The sequence below is a fragment of the Haplochromis burtoni genome, unplaced genomic scaffold, assembly GCF_018398535.1.
Source record: "Haplochromis burtoni strain Fernald_Lab_line unplaced genomic scaffold, NCSU_Asbu1 Contig_133, whole genome shotgun sequence".
NCBI classification, from domain to species: domain Eukaryota; kingdom Metazoa; phylum Chordata; class Actinopteri; order Cichliformes; family Cichlidae; genus Haplochromis; species Haplochromis burtoni.
In genome coordinates this window covers 484,685-509,207 of record NW_024582494.1, presented here as the reverse complement: position 1 = coordinate 509,207, position 24,523 = coordinate 484,685, and the positions used below count along the sequence as shown (strand labels likewise).

Genomic DNA, 24,523 nt, shown 5'->3' with positions numbered 1-24,523 from the left:
TAGAAAACATCAAGCATGGAGACAGCTGAGGTATTCAATTATTTTATTGTCCACACAGGTGGTTTGTCCAACGTGAACAAGCATCAAGGCAATGATGAGGAATGTCACACTCACTAAAAGTTAATCTAGATTATATGTGTCACAAGTCCTTAAAATAATAATATGTTACATATATTTTGTATAGAGCACTTTGAGTCCATTTACCAAATATTTATCAGCAGAGAAATCAAATTAATTTAGTGTAAAATGTGGATACAATGCTTTTATGTTAAAAGGACCAGCTGACAGCAGAAGGCCACTGTGGTGAACACTGTCCTGCAGCAACACATCTAAAATATTCACGTGCACACATTCTTATTGCCAAACTTTAGAAGACCAACTATTCCCCAAAATATGGTAAATGTGCGGGCAGCAGAATCAGGCTGTGACAGACGACACGATGGCAGCCGACAGCTTTCCATGTGTCTGCACAACGCTTCGTCTCAGACGGACAAAACAGCAACGCAAGAAGTGCAATCGAAAGGTTCTGGGAGTGTTCCCGTTACGTGTGGATGGAGCACATCGTGGTCGTGTGCATCAGCTCACACGCTGCCATCAGAAATAAAAACGTCATTTTAAGAACGTCTTTATTATTAGGAAACGTTTTGGCCTGAACAAAATGTGTCAACATTAAAGTGTTTCCTTTCCCTGTTCCCGGCTCCGTTTTTATGTTTCTGTGACTTTGTTATCTTCAAAGCCAACTGAGGACAAAACCTGCAAATGATGGCGAGCTCTGCGGCTCTTCGTGGACCGCCCCGGCTTCATTTTACTAAAGGGCAGTTACTGGCAGTAGTCTGTAAATCATCCCTGTTGAATGAAAACAAATGAAAAAGTAAATAATAAAAACACGCAGAGTCATTATTCAGAGACATGTTGCACAACCAACATCAGGAGTGCACGTATTTTTGTGACCAGCGCCAGATGTGCCTCTAAAAGTTTAACTGCGGACCTCAGAAGCAGCACTTTGGGCATTCAAAATAAATAAATATACATCCATTAATTAAAAAGCTGACTTCCAGGGAATGTGTCAGGCATGGCAGGAGAAGAGGAACAAAGCAACTACTTGCAAAAGGATGGCGGCCAAATTTAAATGGGTCACAGTTTTCACTTTCTTACGGGCTCAGGCTCGGAACCTTTCGATCGCACTTTTCTGTATCCACTGTCAAGTTCGTACGTAATAAAACCGACGTGAAATAAGCCAGCAGAATAACAAAAGCAAACTGAAAACAGATGATCGCTCAGAGAATAGGCTCCGTGTCATTCCAGCTGACACATGCATCCTTCCACCTGCAAGAAGAAGAACAGACTCGTCTATTACAGCTTCAGAACTCGTTACAGGATTAAAAGGAATTTGAATAAAGCAAAACATGTCGAAACATTTTATGGTTGTTTCAGGGATCTGTCTGTATGACGGCTCTCACCTTGTTCGGATGCAGAGCTCCAGAGGAGGAGTGAGGTCAGTATCCACCTCCTGACTGCTCTGGGACAATCTGCCGACCCCTAAAAGTAAAAACATTTTTATTTCGCAGCTTTAGGAACACTCAGAAGCAACGACTTGAAAAATCTGACTGAAAACAGGTCACGATTAACCCAACACATTTTAGACGTCATGTAGGGCAGCCTTTTTTGCGCCACGGACTGGTTTATGCCCGACAATATTTTCACGGACCGGCCTTTAAGGTGTCGCGGATAAATACAACAAAATAAAACTAGTACCGAAAAAAAGAAGATTTATTCATAACACACGTGGAAAGACCCAGGAAAACAGAGTTAACGATAAAAACGATAACAAAATAACGCTGCAAACCGATAAAAACCCTGAAAACCACACATTTCACACCCGAGCCTCAACTCTCGCGGCCCGGTACCAAACGACTCACGGACCGGTACCGGTCCGAGGCCCGGGGGTTGTAAGAAGACAGACTGGACACACGGGGCTGCAGACAAAGACAATCAGATAAACGATGCTACGTACAAACAGTGAGGCGGATCTCCTCCTGCTGGTTGGCCAGTCCATCGAAATAGTAGAGGTCGAACTCTGTGCCGCCGCCCTCGTTGGTCAACAGCTCCCTCTGCAGGCCAAACAGCACGCTGAAGTGGCTTTCACTGCACACCACCCAGATGGGGTAGCGTGGCGTCTTCAGGTAAGCTCCTACCTTAGAAGAAGAAAGCCAATTGTCTTTGATCACATCAGCCATACAGAATCACTGAGTGTTGCAATACGTGTACTGAAAGCAGCGCAGGCATCACTGCTCTGTACGTAAGCCAAACCCATCTTAACCATTTATTCCCGACGACCTGATGTAAAGACGTCTCGTGTGTAAGACGCCAACGAAGCGAACTACGACAGAGTCGACGTAACAGAAGGTCGCCGAGCAGAGCAGCAGAGGAGTGAAGTCAGACACAGATGGTGCTCCAAGACTTCATGAGTTTGGAAGCTCTGCACCGGCCAAAGAAACAACTACAACAGCTTTAAAGGATTTGGGTGTTTCTGGAGCTTTTGGTGTCCCGGGTGTGCACAAAAACAGCTGAGCTGTGACGCAAACCCATATCCCCCTTATTCAAACTTTTCAACTATGAGAGGAAAACCCTGCTCACCTCAGGGTGTGAGCTGACCAGACAGTCTGTGAAATTCAGCCCCTTAATAATGCTGGTGGCCTTCCCGTCTGCGTGGACCAACTGGTCAGGAGTTCACTCATTTACCAACACGCTACAAGTTTTTAGGAAAAATCCAGTTAAAAATGAAGATTTTTGAGTACTGGTTTCCAAATGCTGCGGCACATACGTTTACTTGAATATCATATAGATTCTATAATAGTTTGAGAATATACTTGTGGCGATGCTCCCATCATCAGAGTGAACAATGGGCCTGAAGTCAGGGCTTGTCGGTGTAACATGAATCAAACTGGGATGTGGTCTGTTAGAGGCTCGGTGTTTCTCACCTTACAGATGTTATAATGTTCAAACAAGGACAGCAGGCCGACGTCGCAGTGACCTTTGATTCCTTTGAGCAGAGTCATGTTGCCGTTGCCCGAGTCCAGCTCCACGTCATCATCAAACACATTGGAAACTGCTCTGCCACACAGCAACAGGTTGACCAGCTCCTGGTGAGAAAACACACAGTTATTACTGCGTCGTGTTTCTGTGTTACCTCCTGTAAAGCTTAGACAGCGTGGCGCGTACTGTCAACACGTATGTTTAAAAACAACAAAGACAAAATGAAGAAATGTTCCTCTGACAGCAAACGGCGCAGAGAGCGAGCGGCCTCGGCCGAGGGCTTCATTGCTTTTTCACTGTTCAGTTAAAAAGTAATGTTTAGGATTTAGTGACACCTAGAGGCGAATCTTCCAAGCTACACTTCAAAGACACCTGATGTCGCACCATCACTGCAGATTCACAGCCCAGAAACACAACAACACTGTGACAGCTTTAAAAGCAGCTTAGAAGCTGAAGCTAATGTATCTGAATCTTCTTATATCCAACTAGCACAATACCTGTGTGCAGTACCCATGGGCTCCAATCAGCGTGGTGGTGGGCACATCCATATCTTCCTGTACTCTAAAGAAAGAAGAACCACATCATAGTTGTTTCACAGTCTGGTTCCAGCTACTTTGTTCTGCATAAAAGATGTTTTTAAAAAAGTACTTTTGAATGGACCGCGAGAGAACAGCAGACACAGTCAGCAGCACGCAGCCCAACATCCCAGGTTCAAACTGTGGGGAAAAAACAGATAAAAAGGAAAGTGGAGGATAAACGTTTGTGCCCTCGAGAGGGAAAAGGAGAAGAAATGTCCTTCTCTCACTTGCTCAACATGCTGCTCAAGGATCAACTCCAGATCTTTGAGGTTCTCCACAGTCAAATAGGTGATCTAGAACAAAGACAAGTCGTAAAACATCAACAGAACAAAGAAAAAGCACAAAGTTTCCCGGTTACGGCTCTGAATCTTACGTAAGTTTGACAAATATCATTTCATGAACCTCACCAGTTATCTTACATTCATTCTGATTAGCTTCAGTGCAAATATAAAAACGTGTACCTTTTCAAGCACCCCCTCAGATCTGTAGGGTCGAGCTGGGATGAACTGATTTCTCCCTGAATTTCTGTTTCCAAACAACAAAACCACAGCAACACCTTCATAAACGTAGCGACGCGAGAGCAGACTCACACCAACGCAGTTCCTAACATCTGTACAATATCTGCAGTGTGCATCAGTAAAACTGGAGATCTCACATTGCAACTGTGGCTTGCTTTTCCTCGCCAGCCCTCCACAAGATCTCAGCCAGAGCTAAAACGAGACACTTTCTCCTGATGCTGTTGGACGGTCTTAATCTCCTGAAGGGGGAAAAAAATCTCATCTGAGCGAGAAGCTCTCTGGTAAAAATACGGTTGAAACTGAAATACAGAAGTCACTTGCTGAACATCATTCCCCCGTGTGAAGTAACAGCTTTAGAAAGTGACTGGAATAAAGTGCTCGCAGGTTCATGCCATGAACTAAAGGGTGACTTACTGCAGGCCCGTGGTACAGCTCTCAGTGCTTTCAAACAGCAGTTTCTTAAGAACAAAGGCTTGAACAGACGCCAGAACTCCACAAGGACCTCCCTTAAAAAATTCAAAGCCACAATTAAATAAAGCCTGTGAAAATAAAACAATTTAAGCATCCGGCTTGATTGAAATCACCTTTCTCTGCACAATCCCATATCGGAGGTCATGCGTGTCTGAGAATGTGAAACCCTGATTCCTCCACTCAATATTGAAACAATTTAGGCTGGATCCAAGAAGAAGTGTTTTTAATTCCTAGAGGGAATAAACGGAAAACAAAGACATAATCAAAGGCAACTGCAGAAAGTCTGCGCAGCAGCTTGAGAGAAACCCTGGTGTAAATCACCCACCGTGGCAGTGCGCTGGTCCATCGGGCGACCGGCGAGGCTGTGTTCGGGTAAGGCTCCCCGCAGAGGGGCGTCGCAGAGTTCTCGCAGATCGTCATCATAATCCTCGATGTCATCTAAATAATTAACACAAATATATCCTTGAAAATCAAAAGTTAGGCACCGATTTGTTTTCAAAGGGCGAGAAACAATCAGTGAAGCCCCGGACCGCACAAACAGAAAGTATTTGCCCTAAAATAAACTTTAATACTAGATGAAGACAGCCCAACGCCGTTTTTAAACGATGAGTTCACTTTTAATGGGAAAAGATTATCCAAACCTTAAACTAATAACTGCTTGTGCCACCAACAGGAATTTTGGACCCGTTTTTTGGCAGAATTGCTTTGATCCAGTCACAATGGGGGCTTTTTTTTTGCAAGCCCCTTTTTGTTTAAGGTCATTCCAAAAGTACGATTGTTTGTTTTGCTGCCGGTGTGCTTCAGGGCTTTGTGCACTTGAGCTTCACAAACAAACGTATGATTAAACATTCTCCTTCTGGATTTTATAGCAGAGAGCAGAATTTGTGGTTCCATCAATTACAGCGAGTCATTCGGGTCTTAAAGCAGCGAGGCAGCCATCTAACTAATGCTACTAACTCATCAGGGAGAGTCAGGGTGTGGCTGCTGACATCCACCTCAGCTTTCCCGAAAATGAATTAACCACGGGTAATTTATGAATAAAGAAGGTTTGAATAACTTTTAAAATCTGCACTTTGCATTTACTCGGGTTATCACGCTCTAAGGTTAAAATTTGTTTGGTTTTCTGAATGCTTAGGTGTGACAAATATGCAAAAGAAATCAATAAATCAATAATCAGAAAGGGACAAGCACTTTTTAACAGCCCTGTACTGCACAGCACTTACCCAAGACCATCGCAGACGCATCCAGATCAGCCACACTTGGCCTGGTCTTTGCTCTAAAAAAGAAAACAACGTGTAAATATTGAGAACAAAGCCTGGGAAAGCAGTGACTTATTATGTGGAGTCAAACAACTTAAAGCTATTTTACTTTGTTGTCGTCACCATGTTCAGTCTCACTCGCTCAAAGCTGTTTTCACTCGGTGTTCTCTGTGAAACGCTCAGCGCCTCGCGCCCCGCTCGTACACGGTCAGCTGAGCCGATTTCACTTCTGCTGCCTTGTAAACTTCCAGTCACCAAACGTCCATCCTGAGTGGGTCTGGTTTCCTCTTCTCCTCTGAGTAGCGGCTGGGACACCTTTCGACTGTTACGTTTTCTGTTTGATTCCTGAAAGGAGAAAGTGGAGGATTAACAGCAGATGAGCACGCGATCACATGTGTTTTTAGGCATAAAAGCTTTAGTACCTGGGGTACCGGTCCAGCCAATATGCCTCTCCTAATGCGATTAGTTCTGCTCCTTTGGGTGGTCTCAGAGGTGTTTTTTTCTGGTTCTTTTTGGATTAAGCTCTTCTTGTCTTGGAGGGAATCCATCGCTGGATGGTCTTGTTGAACTCCTAAGTCAGGACCCCGGAAACCTGTCTGATTATTACTGGACTTTCTATCGTTTGCTGGCATCAGTGAAGCATTTGTAGCTTGAGAAGGGAATGTTGCTGTTATATCAAGCCTGTGAAAGACAACAGCATATTCATTTAAGCACATTATTACAAAAAAAGAAAGTAAAATCAGTAGAAAATAATGCATCACAAACGCTGCCTGTAGAATACCTCGATCTGGTCTGTTTGCTTGGAACAGAAGCCGGGCTGCGGTCCTCCTCTCCTCCATTATCCATCGAACTAGTTTGAGCTCTCCGTGGGGAAGCCTCACTGCTCACTGGTTTCTCATTCTTTACTTGTTCAATGAGATGCTTTACAATAACCTCCAGTAATGTTTTCAGAGGGTTATTTTGAAGCTGCAGTGACAGAGAGATCAGCCACACACGTTACCTGTTGTGCACCACAGCAGTCACCTTGCAGCTTTAACGCTTACCTTGTTCTTCCTGTAGAGATCCTCAATGCTGAGAATCTGCCTCAGCTCCGACCTGTTGTTGATACTGGCCTCTGTGCGTGGATGCTCCTCATCCATGCAGGCAATAGTCCTCTTCAGCCCCTGAACAACATTTCCAACAAAAAACAAACAAACTGGGAATTCGTCTATTTATTTCCCCTCATATTGCGAAAGCTTGCATCTTGGTCGCATGCTCTCCCTCGTGCACTGCTGCTACGACTACATGCACGTTTTCTTATTTTAAATAAAGCAGGGCTGCTTACAGACACGCTCGCTGGACCAGAATCGCATCGACACAAACTCGCAGCGGAGCTGCAGCTGGCTAGCTAGCAGTGTTAGCGGTTTGCACAGAAACGCTGTGATGGGCTATCAGTCTGAATTACCACACGTTAGCCGACTCACCTTACGACTCAAATACTCCCGTACAAGGGACGAAGACACCTCTTCGACTGAAGGGACCACGCCGAGGACGAGTCTGTCCGTGTTCGCATACATGATCAACGAGAAGCGGCCATGGTGTTAGCAAACAACAGCGGGATGCTGCGCCGACAGCACTGAAGAGCTGAGTTAGCTGCTTATTGTTAAGGTCTTAATAAATCATGGCTGGGTACAGTTTAGGTTCAAACAGGGTGAAAAACATGCAATCTCCACTCGGTGTCGTGGGGTGTCCTCGCGGGGGCTACAGCTCCGTGAAACTGCGGCCCTTTCTGACCCTGTACGGCTGCGTTACCATGGCAAAGCTAGTCGTTCACGGACGCTTCGAGCTTTTTTGATGCCCTGGGCTACTTTAGCCTTGGTGCCCTTGTCTCAGGTTTGTGGAGAGGTACGCTCATTCTATCCGGTACAGCTCGGTAGCACTGGATTGGACCCCCCCCCCTTTTTGAATTACGTTCGTTCAATTTGTGTTGTGATTTGTTCACTACACATGATGCAAATCTCCTGTTGCACCACATCCCAAAGCGGCTCTATAGATTGAGATGTGGTTACTGTGGAAACCATGTGAGTACAGTGAAGTCACTCATGTTCAAGAAACCAGTCTGGGATGATTTTATATCTAAATACCACAGAGATGCACCACAGATAATAAATTGTTACGGACAACAAACAGCTCAGGAGCTGCTGCTGAAATGATGTTTCATCCTTCATTTAAATACATCACCACTGTGATTTTTTAAATATTTGATTCATGATCATTTCCCCTCCGTGACTGTTAAGTTTGGAGAAATCAGTGTGATTGTAAACTGTCACTATTTCAATTATCACACCCTGCCAACAAAGAGGAACAATGTGTGCTTGGAGATGAGAGAAGACAAAAGGAACAGACTGCCCATGAAATAATCGTGTTTGCAGAAAAATATCTTAGAGCTTTATGTGACCTTGTATCTAATCCATGTGTCTGAAAGTGCTATGAAACTATGCTGGGAAACCCACGGTTCAAACAAGCTGACAGGACTGCTCCTCAGCGTCCTCTCAGACTATCACAATTTTGCTTCTTCTTGCAAGAATAAAAGAAAAAGCTCTTTCAGCACATCGATCGGGGTCTCCGTTGCCTTGGTTTTTATTAAAGTGGTGTCACCTTTGGATTTATCTGACATTCCGCTCCTTCAAGTCAGATCCTACATCCCAGCCCTTTGCCAAAAATAAGGAACCTGCAAATTGTGGGAGGCCTTGGAACCATTGCTGGATACCTTATTACTCCCACTGACCACAAATTCAAAAGACCTCTCCGACAACATTTGTCTTATCTGAATCTTATCCAATAAATTTACCAGGAAAATGTTTGATGATAAAATCAGACTTAAGTGTAATTCCAAGTGCAAAGGGAAAGCGAGCCATCAGGTTAGTGAACGAGAAGCTTGCTTGTTAAGTCATTGAAGTGCAGGGAACTTCTGCAACCCGATCCTCAATAACTTCTGATCTTTGCAGAAAAACCAAGACATAATTATGCCATTTAAGACAACTTAGCAACAACTATCAGAACTACATTGTACCTTATATTATAAACACAGATACCCGACCTGATTTAAATGATCAACAGATCAAAATGGGAAGCAAGCCACACACAAAGAGATGACGTCTGATGCACTGGGAACTACTTTGAGATAACATAGCCACATTTAACTGTAGAGAGCCTTATTGAGCCATGGGCCATGCTATGCCTAAACAAACAGGAGGGCTGGTACAAGGTTAGAAAGATTTCTAGGTGATGCTGAGGAAGACAGCAAGGGTGTACGATGTGCTCTGCCCTTCCAACCTTTCAACTGCATTGGAACCAAAGAGTGAAAAATCACCCTGCTCCAACCAGACTGGGCCAAGCTCCAACTAAGTGATGTGCAGCAGCTGACCATTACTGGTTGTTGCTGTGTGCCGTGTCTTCAAGGACTGATTCAGAGAATTATTATTACAGCACTGATTAAGGTAGATAGATGATATAATTTTGTATACAGAGGTACCCATCATGGGCAGATGGTGGCCATGATGACAGCAAGTATTGGCGATCTATAGCTTTGTGTTTGGTTTAGCTCCTTTACATATGAACTTGGTTGTAGCTTTTCTTTTGCGTTTATTATATTTTATTTGCAGTCTGTTTGGGTTCTGGTTAATCTTCCAGGTTCAGTCATATTAAGTTGATTCCCTTTGTGATCCTTTTTCCCAGCCGTCGATGGTCCTTCGTCTCGTGTGTGATGTTCTGCTTTGCTAGCTTTGGTTCTTTTGTGGGTTCTGTTCAGCTGTGTTCCCCAGGTGTTTCCACTCTGCTCTTACCTCATGTGTGTGTTTACGTCTTCAGTCTTCCTCTGTTCTTTCTCACATTGTTGTCATACGTGTCCTCACGCTGTGTGTTCTACGTTTCCTCCATAGTTCATGGCTTTCCATGTGAGGTATTATTACCCTTTATACTCATGTATTTTGATCTTCTTGATATTGTTTAGATAATAATAATAATAATAATAATAATAATAATAATAATAATAATAACTTTATTTATAAAGTGCCTTCAAACAAAGTGCTGTACAGCTATTTGACAGTAAGAAGATGAATAAATAAAAGAGATAAATAGCAGTACAAGTAAAAACAGTAAGAATTTAAAAACGAAAAGGCAAAGAATTAAGACCTGTAGGATAGGGTGAACAAACATGTCTTCAACTTAGTTTTAAAAACCTCCACAGAGCATGTCTGCCTAATATCTTGAGGGAGGCTGTTCCACAGAAACTGGGCACGAAAGGTAAAAGCTCTCCAACTGTCTTTTTTCTGGCTCTAGGAACCTTTAGAAGGCCAGAGTCCTGAGATCGGAGCGCACGAGATGGAACATAAAGGTGTAAAAGGTCGGAGAGGTATGAAGGTGCCGATCCATTTAGAGCCGCGTAGGTGAGCAGCAGGACCTTAAAATCTGCTCGAACCTGACAAGGTAGCCCGTGATCTCAGAACAGGGTAATGTGCTCAAATTTCCCAGTTCTTGTTAAAATGCAAGCAGCTGCATTTTGCAACATCTGTAGACCTCTGAAACTTTTCTTTGGTAGCCCAGAAAGAAGAGCGCTACAATAATCAATACGTGAGGACACAAATGCATGGACAAGAACCTCTGCAGTGTCGCTTGACAAAACTTGTCTGATTTTGGCGATGTTCCTCAAATGATAAAAGGCGGTCTTTGTTATCTTTTCTATATACTACTGTTTAAGCTTTTTCATTAATATGTAGCTAAATTATAAACAGAAGGAAAGTTAATGAAGTTCTGAGAAATCTGTGTGCTTATAAACGCTTGTTTAAGTGCATCTGTTTCACCTCCTGCTGTGCACGAGGAACAATGTGTTCTAGGACATGAGAGACGACAAAGGAACAGACTGACCATGAAATAATTGCTGTGCAGAGAAATATTGTTGACTTGTATGTGACCCTGTATCTAAACCATGTGTCTGAAAGTACTATGAGGAAAAGCTGAGGGGCCTGGCTCTCATCTTCCTCTCAGATTATAAGAGTGAGAGTGTTCTTGCAAGAATTAACAAAAAGCTTTTCCATCAGTCTGACAGTGACGTAGTTCCTCCTGCAAAGTGCAGGATGCAATGAGCAGCAGCACTGTATACAGAAGTATTAGCCTAAGCTTATGCTAGCACAACCTCGCCCAGAGCAAGGAGGGCTAGAGGGGCCGCCAAACCACAGGCGTAGACCCTCCAAATATGTGGAATGATTAAAAAAGAAAATACATCAAATGCATGTTTTTAAACTGACAGTGTGTAAATTGCTAAGACTATAAACCTCTTTTTGAGGAACTTGCTCCTTAGTTGAACATTATGACCACAGGCCCTGTTCCTGCTGTGTAACTCCTCAAGTCTGAACGCAAACTGTATTGAAATCACGTTTCAGCTGAACGTGTCCTGAATACAAATGTAGAGATGCAGATAAAGAAAAATAACAAAACTCATACCTACATTTTGTGACAGAACAACAACTAAAGAGGTGCAGTTCTCATCAAGTGCAGCTGATGAACGGGCAGTGCGACGATGCGGTTCGAGGGCAGTTGCCTGCTTTGTCTAAGGCATAGGTGTCAAACTCTGGCCCGCGGGCCAAATTTGGCCCGCAGCCTAATTACATTTGGCCCGCGAAGCCATACCAAATTACTATTAGAGCTGGCCCACTGGTATTATACAGCTAATATATATATTATTTAGTATTAAGCTTTGCTTGTTCCATATTCAGTTTTTCAGCAAAACCTGTCCATAAGAAAAGATTCATTCTCATATCTGGAGGAATAAATATGTTTCAATAAATATTAACGTTAGCCCGCGACTTTGTTCCAGTTTTGAATTTTGGCCCACTGTGTATTTGAGTTTGACACCCCTGCTCTAATGTGTAGTCAACCAAGGATGGGATCCGAACATGTCTTTGTAAGGGAGGAAAACTTTGTGCGGCCTCCTTCTTGAAACTGCTTCATCCTGTGTTCACAGCGTGTTGCAGTTTACTCAGCAGTGTTATCCTGTAGTTACAAGGCCCTTTGATTGCATTTGAACACAATACTTACAATGTCAGGTCACAAGACATTTTAAATACTTTGCTGCCTTAAAATAAAACTTATAGAAAAAAGCAATGAACCTATTCTGGCATTTCATTCTAGAAAGGTTACATTTATGTATTTGCAGTTTCCTTCCCACCATCTTTTCTTATGAACATGTATAATGTTCTTTTATTATGTGCATGTCTTTATTGTTGTATGTTTTCTCTGCACAGCTTTGTGTTGGACAAAAAGATGTCCATCTCAGACGGTTTGGAGCCATGGTGCGCTGTCCATGTCTTAACGGATCATTCTGAGTATTCGAACATTTTCATCGTTTTTATGGGGAACTTTTCATTTTGATAAATTACCACCCACTGCATTTCCATGGCATACAGCTCCATTCATTGTGCTGTACTATGGATGCATGCTACACTGGGACGCTAGGAGTGATGATGGGTTTCCTCAGGTGTGGCTTGTGGTTACTCATTCGTGACGGGACGGTCCGTCCTTTCAGGCAACAGGTTGCAGTTTGTTGCTGCAAAGGTTGTAACAGTGAAAGAAATCAACAATGCAGTTCTTTGTGTTCATTTTATTAAAAGGTTTTTTTTCTATTTATAATATACGACAAATAATCGGACATGTCTACTTTTATATTCATTATCAATCCTCGACAACTTTAAGTGTAGTACATTTAACACAAAAATGGTTGGTGCATGAAAAATTCATCTGTAGAGGCTGCAAGTAAAACTCAGGGATGCAGCTGTTTTGTTCCTGCAACATGTGGCTGCCTCTAAATCGTCGATATAACTGCTGTTCTTTAAGTGAATGCACATCTTACATTTAACATTTCAATACCTCAAGCTTAACATTTGCCATTTATGGACCAAAACGTGTGATATTTACAGAACAGTACCAGAGCAATGCAGGAAATGTGCTGGTATGACGAGTATTGTCAGGGCCGCGCAGGAGAGATCGTTTTGAAGTTTTGGTGCAGCCCTTGTCGTGGGAACAAGAACCACATGTTTTTGGCACATCTTCCATCCTAGAGGGGAGTGCAGCTTTACATTTGAGCAATACGTAAACAACATCTTGTCTTTGTTTTTTGCATATGTGTGTTATGTGTCCCTCCCTTAGGAATGCCAAGCATACTGCTATTTCCTTCCCTCTGTTTGACAATGCCAGGAGGGACGACGTTTTACAAAAGGAGTGAGAGACAGAGGGAAACTCTCCAGATCACGAGGCGGCATCAGTAGTCGTAAGCTGCAAGAAAGAAACAGAAGGACGGTTATCCAACTCGCCGTCTGGCAGAGTCTACGAGGAAGAGGAGCATGCGATCCACTTCGTGAAGAGAGGTTCATATCCAGACGGGCATGCAATCACACCAAGGTGGTCTTACTTTCTATTGTGAGGATGCAGGTACTTGCTGCCGTGCCTCTGCTGTTCACGGCCTTGCACATGTACTCTCCCTCGTCCTCGGGGAAGGTCTCCGGCAGGTAGAGGCAGTATGTCTCTCCTCTCTCTATGTACTGATAGTCCTCACAATCTTGAAGCACCTCTCCCTCAAACCACCAGGTCACCTCTGGCTTTGGTTCCCCGGTGATCTTTACGGTGAACCGAACTGGCTCAGAATCTACCACCGACTGGTTTTTGAGGGGCTTTTTAAACCACGGGGCCCCTGACCTGGCGTGATCCTCCTCATCTTCGTAAGCCGCAGAGCCGTTAATGATGCTGCCCTCGTCCTCCACGTCGTCATCCTTCTGCAAACAGAGGACAAAACAATCACAAAAAGTTGTTTGTTTGTTATCTCGGTGCAGTTTGTCATGAAAATGGAAGATTTACTTTTTGGAGCGCGGCATCAATCTCCTGCTGCTCAAACTGCATCCTCTGCAGTTTCTGCTCCTCTATCCTCCTCCGTTCCTCCTCCTCTCTTGCTTTGGCCATCTGCTCAAAGCGGGCTCGCATGTCCACTTTCTGTTTGAACGGTGACTCTTCGGCCCTCGCTGGAGTCGTTTCCTGGTCCTCATCCTCCGGAAAAAACAAAAACTTGTAATACATGCTGCCGAGATCATCTTCCATTGATATGAAAAAAAACCACGTGCTATAAAGTGCTCTTACCTCCTGGAACCGCTCAGCTTCTCTCTCCTTAATTTCATCATCGATGGCCTTCCTCTTGGCTCTCTCCGTCTCGATCTTCTTCTGAATCTCCTCCTCAGTCAGCTGCTTGATCTTCTCAAACTTGGACTTGAGGCTTTTGGCCTGAATGGAGCCAGTTCTCTTGAGCTTAGTGAGCTCTTCGTACTCTTTGCTTACAACATCCGAGCTTTCATTTATTTCTTCCTGTAACGATATGTGGAACACAACTTTAAACATTTAGTCACATTTTTCTGTAAAACACGCTGTCGACTCGACTGGCTGCTGTCTGATATTTTCAGCTGTTCGAGACTGACCTCGCCCATCTCTTGTCTGAGTTGTTCGAATTCCTGCTTCTCTTGCTCCATTTTCTTTTTGCGCTCCTCTGCCTTGCGTCTCCTCTCAGCTTCCTCCTTCTCTTTCAGCAGCTCTTCAAAGTTGATCTCCAGTTTCCTGGGGTGCAGGGCTTCCTGAGACTCGCTCTTTACCATCCCTTCGTCCTCATCTAGTACCTAAACACACAAGCACCCACAAAAGTGTTTCAGTATTTTAATGTTTAATGAAATCCTGCAGCAGTAACGTCTTCAATTTGCAAAAGCAAGTGCAAATCTAAAGCATTACAAACATTAGATAAACAGCTGCATGCAAAAAAAAACAAGATGCATCGTCTGGAGGCCACTGTGTCCTTGTATGTGTAGGGAACACATTGATAATAAGACTCTTGGAGTAAAAATAATTTATACTATATCTGAAACTGAAAATCTCTTACTGTTTCATCTCCAAATGCAGACTTTTCCTGATCCAGACCAGGGCTCTTGAAGAAATAATTGAGACAAGGAAACAGCAGTGCAGTTGTAGCCCATCATTACTGATGTGCAGCATGAATCTATTACAGGCAACACTTCTGCAGGGTCACTTAAAGAAGGTGTTGGCTTAATCCACTGATGCTGAATGAAACTGTGTTTGATTGTTTTACAAATATCGTAAAACTGCTTTTCATGCATGTTTTCCTGCTCTGTAACAAGAGAGCTGAGCAGCAAAGCAGCAGCAAATCAACTTGAGGCTTTAACAGCACAAAAAAGCTGTAACACATTAGTGATCAGTCCAATACATGCAGACTGTGCAATGCTTTTGTCACCAAGTGATGGACGTTTACCATGCTCCTGCGGGCCTCAGCAAACAGCCTCTTTTCCTCCTCCAGTCTCCTCTTAGCCTCCTCCTCTGCCCTTTTCTGCTCTTCCTCTCTCCTCTGGCGTTCCAGCTCCTCAAAGCTGACACATATCTTCCCAGGCTCACTGCCCTCCAGGTTCAGCAAGGCCATCAGCACCTCGTCATCCTCGTCTACAAGCTGAGTGAAAACCCAACGGTGCAAAGACCACATTAATGTCTGCCTGGTTTTTAAAAAGCAGTTGATCTCACCGCCTGTACACACAGTAAAGGCAGCTCTGCACAGAAAGCTCGATAATTATCCAGACTAGTTTGCTTCACTAACCAGGCCAACCAGCTGCTGACTAGAGTGTAACGTTCAGTTGGCAGATGATCGCTTCCTCACGCACAAAAGTTCAATCTACACTTTTAAGGCAAACAAATTCATTGATATAATCAACAGATATGTATCCACTCTGAGAGAAATGTTTTGTATTAAATGCAGATTTAATATTGACCATGCTTTTCCTGGCTTCAGCAAAAGCTCTTCTCTCCTCCTCCATCCGTCTCTTGGCCTCTTCCTCTGCTTTCTTGCGCTCTTCCTCTACCCTTTGTCTCTCCAGCTCTTCAAAGCTCAGTCTCAGTTTTCCTGGGCGAAACTCCTCCTTGTCTTCCTGTCCTGTGCTTTCCTCGTCTTCTTCCTGATGAGACACAAACATATCGCAAACGTGATTAGGCCATCTTCACAACACAAAAGTGATTTGGAAGCGCAAACACAAATCCCCTAAAGTTGTTTTTATGAGATGTAAATCCCAGGAGGACTTCTGAAATATTTTCACATGGCTCGTGATTTATATCTTGCTTGAAGTAACTGTACACTGGAAGATGCTGGCAGTCAGAAGGAAGGTTGTTATATCCGTCTGTAGATATGTATGTGTGGTTTCTCTGGTACCGCCCTAAGCTTGCATAGAGGAGGGTTGCAAAGCGACATGCAGATGTACAGCAACTATGGGAATGCTAAAGCTGCTGAAGCGCACTTGTTGCCTTCATGAGATCTGCCAGTGAATCGCACATGTACAAAAGCTATGCTTGCTGTTTTGCAGTCATGTGTACCATTCCCAGCCTGGCCTCCTCAAAAGCTTTCTTCTCCTCTAGCAGGCGGCGTTTGGCTTCCTCCTCAGCTTGCTTCCTCCTCTGCTCCTGCCTTTCTTTCTCCAGCTCCTCAAAGGTCAGTTTCAGCTTTCCAGGAGTGACTTGAACCTTATCGGAAGCTTTCTCCTCTTCATCCTAATGCAAAAGAAAGCAAGAAAGCAGACCTGTGGCTGTAAAACACAATATGTCCTGTTAACACTGCGTTCACATTGATATCTTCATTTACCTGTTGATTAACTGAGCGTCTCTTCACTTCCCGGAAGGAGCGCTTGTTTTCGTCGTAGCGTCTTTTTTTCTCCTCTTCTGCCTTCCTTTTTAGCTCCTCCTCTCGATTCTTCTCCATGTCTTCAAAATTCACTTTGATTTTGCCGGGAGGTCGTGACGGCTTCGCCGGGACCACACGCACCAGGATTGTGTCATCTCCTTCCTAAAAAGTAAAAACAGCCGATAATCACGGTCTAGAGAATTCACAACAACAATATCATCACAGTTTATATTAAAGCAAATGTGACGAGTCAGATATGATATTATTATTATTATTATTATTATTATTATTATTATGATGTGTGTTGTCTGCAGCACTGAGAGAGCAAACCTCCCACGTTCACTGGGACTGTGTGTGGGTAGGGAGCGACTCTGCAGTTCGCAGTAGGTCAGTGTACGGGTGTCAGTCTAAGATAGCAGCAGTCACAGCAGGGAAGGCTCGAGCTAATTCTGTCTGTGGGAGGTGTGGGAAACAGCTGCCAGTCATCTGCTGTCTACACCTGGCAGCTCTGTTCCAGCTGTTTCCAGATCAGTGCATTCCTATATGTGAACAGGCTCTTTTTAATGGTGTGATCTGAAGCGTCATTGTCTTATGTGGTCAACGAGGCACAAAGGAAACAGCTAAAGCAGCAGTCAGGGGTCCGAGTAGCTTTTTAGACACGCTTTGAAGAAACTGATTTGACTTCATGATCTGATCTTTACCATAATCAGGGTCCCAGATACACGTAATTGTGTTCCATACGTACAAAGTAAAATGGAATCTGTTCACTGGTACAGATTCAGTCGAGATATTTGAATAAGCAAAAGTTATTGTTTCAAGTTTATGAGGAGAAAATATCTTTTGGGTTTGTTTTTTTCCGATTGTGTTTCAGTGAAAGCAACAGTGTTACGCTCCTGGTCTTTCAGGCTCAGTGTTATTAGTGATGACTAAGGCAGAGCTTTGCAGCCACGTTCAAAGTTTCACACTGAACAGGATCCGTATAAAAGTCCCATTTTCAGACAGCATTGTGAACCTTATTGCTTTGCTACAGCAGCAGAATCAGGGCAAAGAAGTAGTGCTCTGCTGCTTGTAGTTGCCTATTTGGCACGAGATCACTGACGTAACCATTTCCAAGAACTGCACCGTCTGAATGTATAAGAAGCCTGAAAGTGGACTAATTGGAAATCTCCGTCTGATTTAGCTTGAATCGTTTTCCTGCATAGTGAGGTTAAATGTGTGCCAGCAGTTCACAGACTGGTCCTGTTAGCAATGCTACTGGTGGATTCAGACCTACATCCAGTCTGTGCCAACTCTTTGGATCTCAAATGCCCATTACAACTCATCCGAGAGGCAGCTGAGGATTAACCATTACAGTGGTAACCACACTGGTTCATCGCAGCCTCTCAAACACCAAAACACACTTTGTTTTTGCCTGAGCCCAGGTTCACTGACCTCAGCGGCTTTTTGAGCCAGTTCTTTCTGGATTTTGGCTTTCTCCAGCTTATCCTGGGCCTCCCTCTTCTTCCTCTCTTCCTCCATCCTCTTCCTCTCCTCCTCCTGTCTTTGTTTTTCCATTTCTGCAAACTTCCCCTTCACGCTACCTGAGGATTTCACAAAGCGAGACACAAGCCTTAAGCCTCGTCTTCCTCCCAGATAGTCATCGCTCATTACCATCCCTTACCTTTGATTTTGGGGACGTAAGATTTTTCCACCTTCGCTGGCTTCACCTCCTCTTCCTCATCACTGGAAGCAAGCAGTTCTTTTATCTGTGATCAAGCAGATAGAAAGTGTGACGAGGTAAGGTTACGGTTTAGCTGGGATCATCTCCTTTGCCACTCAGGAGCCATGCTGGTCCCAGCAAGAACACGAGCCTAATCCCTGCTAATAGCAGGGTCATGTGGCTTGCAGCAGGCCTCTGATTGGCCCGTCGTGTTGTTGAACAGATAGGGGATGAGTGCAGGTGTCCGAGCCTGGCCAGCTACGGCACAGCAGTACACAGGAAGGCCGTTTTGTCTGAGTGCCTGATAATCACACAACACCGTATCACTGCTTTTATTTCACTGCAGTCGAGTAGGAAGAAAAGCTGAACCCTGGAATTCTTGATCTCTGACTTTCTCAGTGGGACTGATGTCTGCTTTTTTCTAATGGATTAATGACGTTTTGGTGATATATTAAATCAATTTAAAGCAATTTACCATCGTGGACTAATCTGATTAGTTGATCACTGGATTCAGACGTTTCGGGCATCGTTCATGCTGCTTCACTATCACGTGACCCGCTGGATATTTGACATATGGTGAATTCTGAATTTAAAGTAGTGGTGAGAAAGTTGTTCAGTGCACAACTGTTTCAGTGCATATTAATATGGTTAAAGATGGCTTTTTACAAAAGGTCACTTTAACAACAAGCACAGGCCAGTTTGACTGAACATGAGCTCATATCTACAACGTTTAGCAGGTTAATACATGAGATGTGACAGATGTGACAGATGTGTCGGTGCAGTGTAAAAATCGAGTTCTCTCACAAACCGCAGTCTCTGTCACGGCGCCATGCCTCATCATGCCATGCAGATCACAGTGGGAGGTTAGTGGGGTTATCAGCCTTTGACCTGCTGCTTCCTGCGATGCCACTCTCTCTCCTTGATGTATTGCTCCTTCCTCTTCTGCTGCTCCTCCCTGTTCCTCTGCCTGCTGCGCTCCTCCCTGGCCTTCTGCATGGCCTCAAATTTGCTCGTCACGTTCTCCTTGTCTTTGTTGAGTTTTGGCACGTAGCTTCTTGCCACCAGCTTTCTGGATCTGAGGAGTTTCTGTGGTTTAACAGTCGAAAAAATGATGAGTTCGTTGATGTAACTGTGGGAAAAAATGGTGCCAGAAAATTAAAGATGCTGCCAGTGTTTTTCATCTCACCTCTTTTTTGAATGCCACATCAGAAATGTTCTGGTCTTCATTTGTTTCAGGCTCTTCCTCCTCCTCGTCCTCCTCCTTCTGTGAAACACCATTAACATCTCCCAAGCTCTCGTTTTGCCCTTTCTTTTCTTTGTGCTCCAAGCCGTTCACGTGTGTCTTGTCGGTCTCATTGCTCGCCGTTTCATTCCTGCCACGAGGTTTCTGATCTTCTGTGGATGCTCTCTCACCTCTACCCTCAACGTCATTGGCTGTCACATCGCTTTCTTTATCTTCCACGTCGTGGGCATCTACAGCTGCCACCTGCGCCACCTCAGTCATGTTTGTACCACAGTGACAGGCCGACAAACACACTCTGTTTAAAGTTCTTCACCTGCAAAGCACACAAGTCACGGTTCAAACACTGATGACCAGCCAACCTTGCTTTTTTATTCCACCAAACGTGTTTTTAAGAATCTGCTGTTAAACACACAAAGACACAACTCACTCATCGACACAGCAGAATGAAAGCTTAAAACTAAACTGACAGATACATGATGAGTTTGTTAACCTTTGCCATGTAGTGCCGCACATAAGTGCTCCCTTTGGCCGACAACATGGCAGACTACATTAATTTTACATGATTAAAATCCTAATTTTAAAGGGTTTTTTTTATTAATCTGTGTTTTGAATCAATCATTTTAATGCCATTTCTATCTTTGCCTAATTTGATTTTCCATCCTTTAGCTGAATATCAGCGTAGCACTTTACTGTCGTTTTGCTACATTTCACAGTTACTGTCTGTCTGCACTGTCACATTTTTACCACTGCAAACAGAGCTGTTACTCAGTATCTGGAGAAAGAGTGCAATGGAAGCTTGCCGGCCCCTATTTATAGCCCACTTGTGGCTCTAGGGCATGTGATCGTGACTATTTCTGATGACTGATAGGCAGTTGGACACAGCTCGAGCTGGCACCCACATGTCGCCCCACAGACCCTCGACAAAATGGCCAAACTGAGAGCAGGACAACTGGATGAATGAGAGCTGTTTGGATTGTTAGTCACCCCACACTAAAACTGTTGCTGTGTATCAGCGTCCCCAAATACCTTTCAGACTCAGATATGAAGATCTCACTGTGACCCGGCACAGCTAATCAGAAGCTATGCCATTGAACCAACAGTCAACACACTGAGGCGGATCACTGTAGGCCTCACAGGTGGGCTTAGCCCGACGTCAGAAGTATTCGAAGCACTTTTACATTATAGCAGAGAGTGGCTAATTGAAGCAATTATAGTTATCAATTTTAGGCCTACAACACACTGCTGGAGCCAGGGTAGGTTGTAGCTTGATTTAGGGACGGCTGATTTGATTTTCCACCCTCATTTGAAGAGGTGAATGCCAAAGTCAGACAGTGACAGTGTTTGTTGCCCTTTGTGGATCTTCACGCCATATTCTGACTGTTTAAATTCCAATTTAGAGGGATTTTGAAAGAAATCCATTATAAATCTGTTGCTGCTGATAAATAAAAAGAACCTGCTTTGTAATAAATACTCTCAATATTTAAACAAACGCTAGTGTGATTTCTGTGCACAGCTGGCAAAATCATGCCATAAAAGCCTGATTCTAACCTCAGTCACGTTTAAAACTATTATTAAGCAGTGAAGCTAGAGCCACACCAATGAGCATGGCTAAACCCGCAGTAACCAAAGAGCTGGTTAATCCTAATTCAGGGTGTAGGTAAATAATCTAAAACCACACACTTTGGTCTTTTCAAATCCCCCTCGTGCTACAGAATTATGAAACCAGACTTTACCTCTTCAGTGCTTTCGTCCTCCTGCTTTGATTGATTTTCTTTCTTATTCCTCTGGGAAGCCACAAAACCTAAAGTGAGACCAAGCGGAACAATGCGAGGAGCGACCGCTTCCACCCACTCGACTGGCTTCTGGTTGCTGGTTGCCTGTTGGTGAGCAGTTTCCTTAAAAGTACCGTTACTTTCTACCGGACACTGCATTCCGCGCGCGCCTGCTGCAGGTTCAGCTGTTCAGCCCCGCACGCGCTCCCACACACATGCACGCGCACCGGCGCACGGCCCTATCCCGGTCATTTATTCACAGCTCGAAGCCTTTCTTTTTAATAAAATAAATACAGTAATTGTTTTGGAGGATTTCTGGCTACAGACTCAGCGTTACTTTTGTCAGATTATTATTTATGTATTTATGAAAAGATCGTTACAAAAGTGTAATTAGCGAGCTAATTATTGCTGATTTTATACCAATGACAGCAGATGGATAGGTTATCATTTTTGTGCAGTTTTTCGGTTTTTATTAATTTGTCTGATTAACGTTTTTGTTTTGTTTTTAGAATGAACAAAATGAGCATCATCATCATCATCATCATTATTATTGTTGTTGTTGTTGTTGTTGTTAACCAAGGACGCACTGCTGAGATAAGAGCAGCTCGTTTGGACTGTTTGGTAGAACTGGAGTCTAAATGCAGACAGATTATAATTATCTGCTCGTTATCCAGTTCAGCGCAGATTCAGGACTTATCAGTTCAGAGGGACAGCAGCTTGCCCTTTCCTTTTTTCTAAAATGACCTAGATGTTGCTGTCAGTATGCTATGCAGTGACAGTTGGTGCTGACATTGTTGTGCCAACACAAATGCAGTTGTTCAGTGTGTCACATGCGCTCAGGAACCAGGCATCTGTTTAACTTATCTTAAGTCAAATAACTGAATAACAGCTCCATGGTAGTGCTGATAAGCCTTCTTCTTTAAACTGAGGTGACAAAGTGTTTCTCTCACTGTAGATGGATGTAAATAGAAACCTGGCTGCAGACAGCCCGCTCTAATGCCCCCATGCACAGCTGCTGACTCACTGACCACACAGGCATCCGGCAGAAAGTGCACAAAGTTAAGTCCCCATTCAAGCACTCCAGGAATGTTGCAGACAGTTTTTGAGAGGCTGCGCACAAAAGGCTCTGCTGATCATGCTGCTCATTTGTCAAAGCTTTGGTCATATCTACTTTTTGGACATGCCAAAAATGTAGGAAAGCTTCATGATTCTAGCAATTACACTGTGACTATGTAAGAGGTGTTGATATTTTGGACCCCCCTCCCAAACTGAAGAGCTAAAACTCGGGCTAGTGTTGCACTTCTAAGTGAAACATGAGAGTCACGGTGCCTCTGGAAAAGAAAGAAAGCTCGAGGAGTCCTTTGAGGAAACAACATTAAGACTAAGCTGTTGTGTTAACTCGTTCGGTGCACACAATTCAACAAAAGTGCACAGTGTAGATAATAAACACAGAGAGTTTGCCAAGGTCACTACACGTCTTCAAGCAGGCATCGAACTTTGGATTGTTGTATCTGTGTCTCCACTTTGACTGATGTTTGCATTTGAATGATCACATGAACTTCACATGTCCGTTGCACTTCCTGCCCAGATTAAAGCATTAGCTGGTCAGGGGTACTGTTCAGTGAGCTCTCGGGGCACTAGGGTCGTGGTCCTCCTCTGTTTCCGAGTCCGGTGGGGTATTAGGGACAACAAGGGGACTGCTTTAAATAGCACCACAGCTGTGGAAACTAATCAGCACTGCAAGGACAGCTAACCTGAGTCAGACTGGGCCTTAGCATCAGCTGCTGCAGCACAACAACTCAGACTCCCCTATGGATATTTCATGGTGGTACAGCCCGCGCCCCCACGCTGAAACCCCTGTAAAGTGGCTCACCGGGTCAAAACTGCGCCATGTGCTGCTGAATGGACACACCTGTCCACACCTCTAGCAAAGGTACACATAACTTATGAGCAAATTTCAAACCACATAACCAAGCAGTCAATAGAAAAGGACGGCGCTATGTGACACGCTCATGAGCTCAGCAAAAGGGAAAAAACTCATCAAATCTTTTATGTCTCTTTTCATTTAAGTCACTTATAAACAGGCTGATTCACACAAGCAGGACTTGGACCAGTTAAAACACATTTCAGCAACCCTCTGATTCTTCCATCCACGCCTCATATGAAATATATTCCTGACACTCGGTCATGATGAAGCTCAGCCATGTGAAGCAATCCTTCCTCCTGAGCAGACAGGCCAGTCCAGTGGCATGCAATCATGATACAAAGTTGTGCTTTGGAAACAGTTAAAAGGCAAATGGAAAGTAACAAAGTGTGATCATGAGCAACAGCCTGCTCGGGCCCAGAGCAGTACTAATCTGCAGGTTGAGCTGGATGATTGCATTTTTAGAAGAAATTACTGTGTTCTGGCCAGACTTGGCAATGCACTGTAGGACATGGACTCTGTGATGCCTCTGCCTTTTCTCCAGCCTACATAGTTAAATGAGATCAAATTAGGTGGTCCGGAAAGAACAGAACAACCCTTCATCCACTGAGACATGAACAGATGTTTGTGCTGTTTTCAGAAGAACAAGCAGACTGTTGTTCAGCTCGTGCCCCCGTGTGTCTAAATCAAAATAATCAGAATGAATGCTTGTTAGCATCCGTGTTTGTTTTGTTGTTGTTTTTTTAACAGTTTCTCTCTTGAACTACATTATAACTAATTTGGGTTAATGTTACATACAAACATGAGATCAATGTGGTTTTATTTGGCTCTTCTGTGTTAAAGTAGGGACTTAGAACATTTCCGTAATAATGATTCAAAACAGCCCAAAGTTAAAATATTCCAGTTATCTGATAACAGGCACTGGCTTCCACTCTGCACCACTGGCTTGGTGACAGCCCTCCGAGGGACGGTTATTATGGTACTACCCATGACTGGACACAATATCTTAACAAGGACAGATTTATATGTAATCGTGCATCAGTCAGCAGCTGGTCTCATGGCCCGGGGCTTGTGTACATTTATTACCTGAAATCATGAGGAAAGCTGGTTTATCCTCCTGTGCTGTTAAACAAATTAAACCTTGTGTACATTTTTCTTTTCCGGACCTTCATCGAGGCGCCTTCCTGTCAGCGTGGATGCAGAATATGAGCGTCTCTCACTGCCCCCTAGTGGAAACAAAGGGAAAATACCTGTTAAAGTCCTGACCGTAAAATGAAAGGCA

General features: G+C 43.9%; 2 protein-coding genes across 5 annotated transcripts; both read right to left on the bottom strand.

Moving 5' to 3' along the window:
- Positions 1 to 26: 26 nt before the first annotated feature.
- On the bottom strand, positions 27 to 7,843 carry mindy4 (MINDY lysine 48 deubiquitinase 4). Of its 2 annotated transcripts, XM_005930974.3 has the most exons (18): positions 7,326 to 7,842; positions 6,906 to 7,025; positions 6,644 to 6,828; positions 6,285 to 6,543; positions 5,972 to 6,207; positions 5,827 to 5,879; positions 4,929 to 5,041; positions 4,717 to 4,833; positions 4,547 to 4,638; positions 4,270 to 4,371; positions 4,076 to 4,139; positions 3,842 to 3,907; positions 3,685 to 3,752; positions 3,534 to 3,597; positions 2,982 to 3,143; positions 2,015 to 2,195; positions 1,461 to 1,539; positions 27 to 1,326 (listed from the first exon to the last, which is right to left on the bottom strand). In XM_005930974.3, the coding sequence occupies exons 1-18, from the start codon at positions 7,416 to 7,418 to the stop codon at positions 1,278 to 1,280; spliced, it is 2,103 nt and encodes a 700-aa protein (XP_005931036.1). In that variant the 5' UTR covers positions 7,419 to 7,842; the 3' UTR covers positions 27 to 1,277. The 2 variants fall into 2 exon arrangements, with proteins under 2 accessions (XP_005931036.1, XP_005931038.1); XM_005930976.3 differs by lacking the exons at positions 27 to 1,326; positions 1,461 to 1,539 and having other exon boundaries at positions 2,049 to 2,191; positions 7,326 to 7,843.
- A 4,641-nt stretch (positions 7,844 to 12,484) lies between these two features.
- nexn (nexilin (F actin binding protein)) lies at positions 12,485 to 21,452 on the bottom strand. Of its 3 annotated transcripts, XM_005930977.3 has the most exons (15): positions 21,279 to 21,451; positions 19,489 to 19,858; positions 19,191 to 19,388; positions 18,264 to 18,348; positions 18,035 to 18,183; positions 16,565 to 16,765; positions 16,300 to 16,473; positions 15,705 to 15,887; positions 15,197 to 15,388; positions 14,810 to 14,854; positions 14,358 to 14,552; positions 14,026 to 14,247; positions 13,750 to 13,935; positions 13,307 to 13,667; positions 12,485 to 13,170 (listed from the first exon to the last, which is right to left on the bottom strand). In XM_005930977.3, exons 2-15 carry the CDS (start codon positions 19,804 to 19,806, stop codon positions 13,157 to 13,159), a joined length of 2,523 nt encoding a protein of 840 aa, XP_005931039.1. In that variant the 5' UTR covers positions 19,807 to 19,858; positions 21,279 to 21,451; the 3' UTR covers positions 12,485 to 13,156. The 3 variants fall into 3 exon arrangements, with proteins under 3 accessions (XP_005931039.1, XP_014191887.1, XP_014191888.1); XM_014336401.2 differs by having other exon boundaries at positions 12,485 to 13,667; positions 21,279 to 21,452; XM_014336402.2 differs by lacking the exon at positions 14,810 to 14,854 and having other exon boundaries at positions 12,485 to 13,667.
- Between the last annotated feature and the right edge of the window lie 3,071 nt (positions 21,453 to 24,523).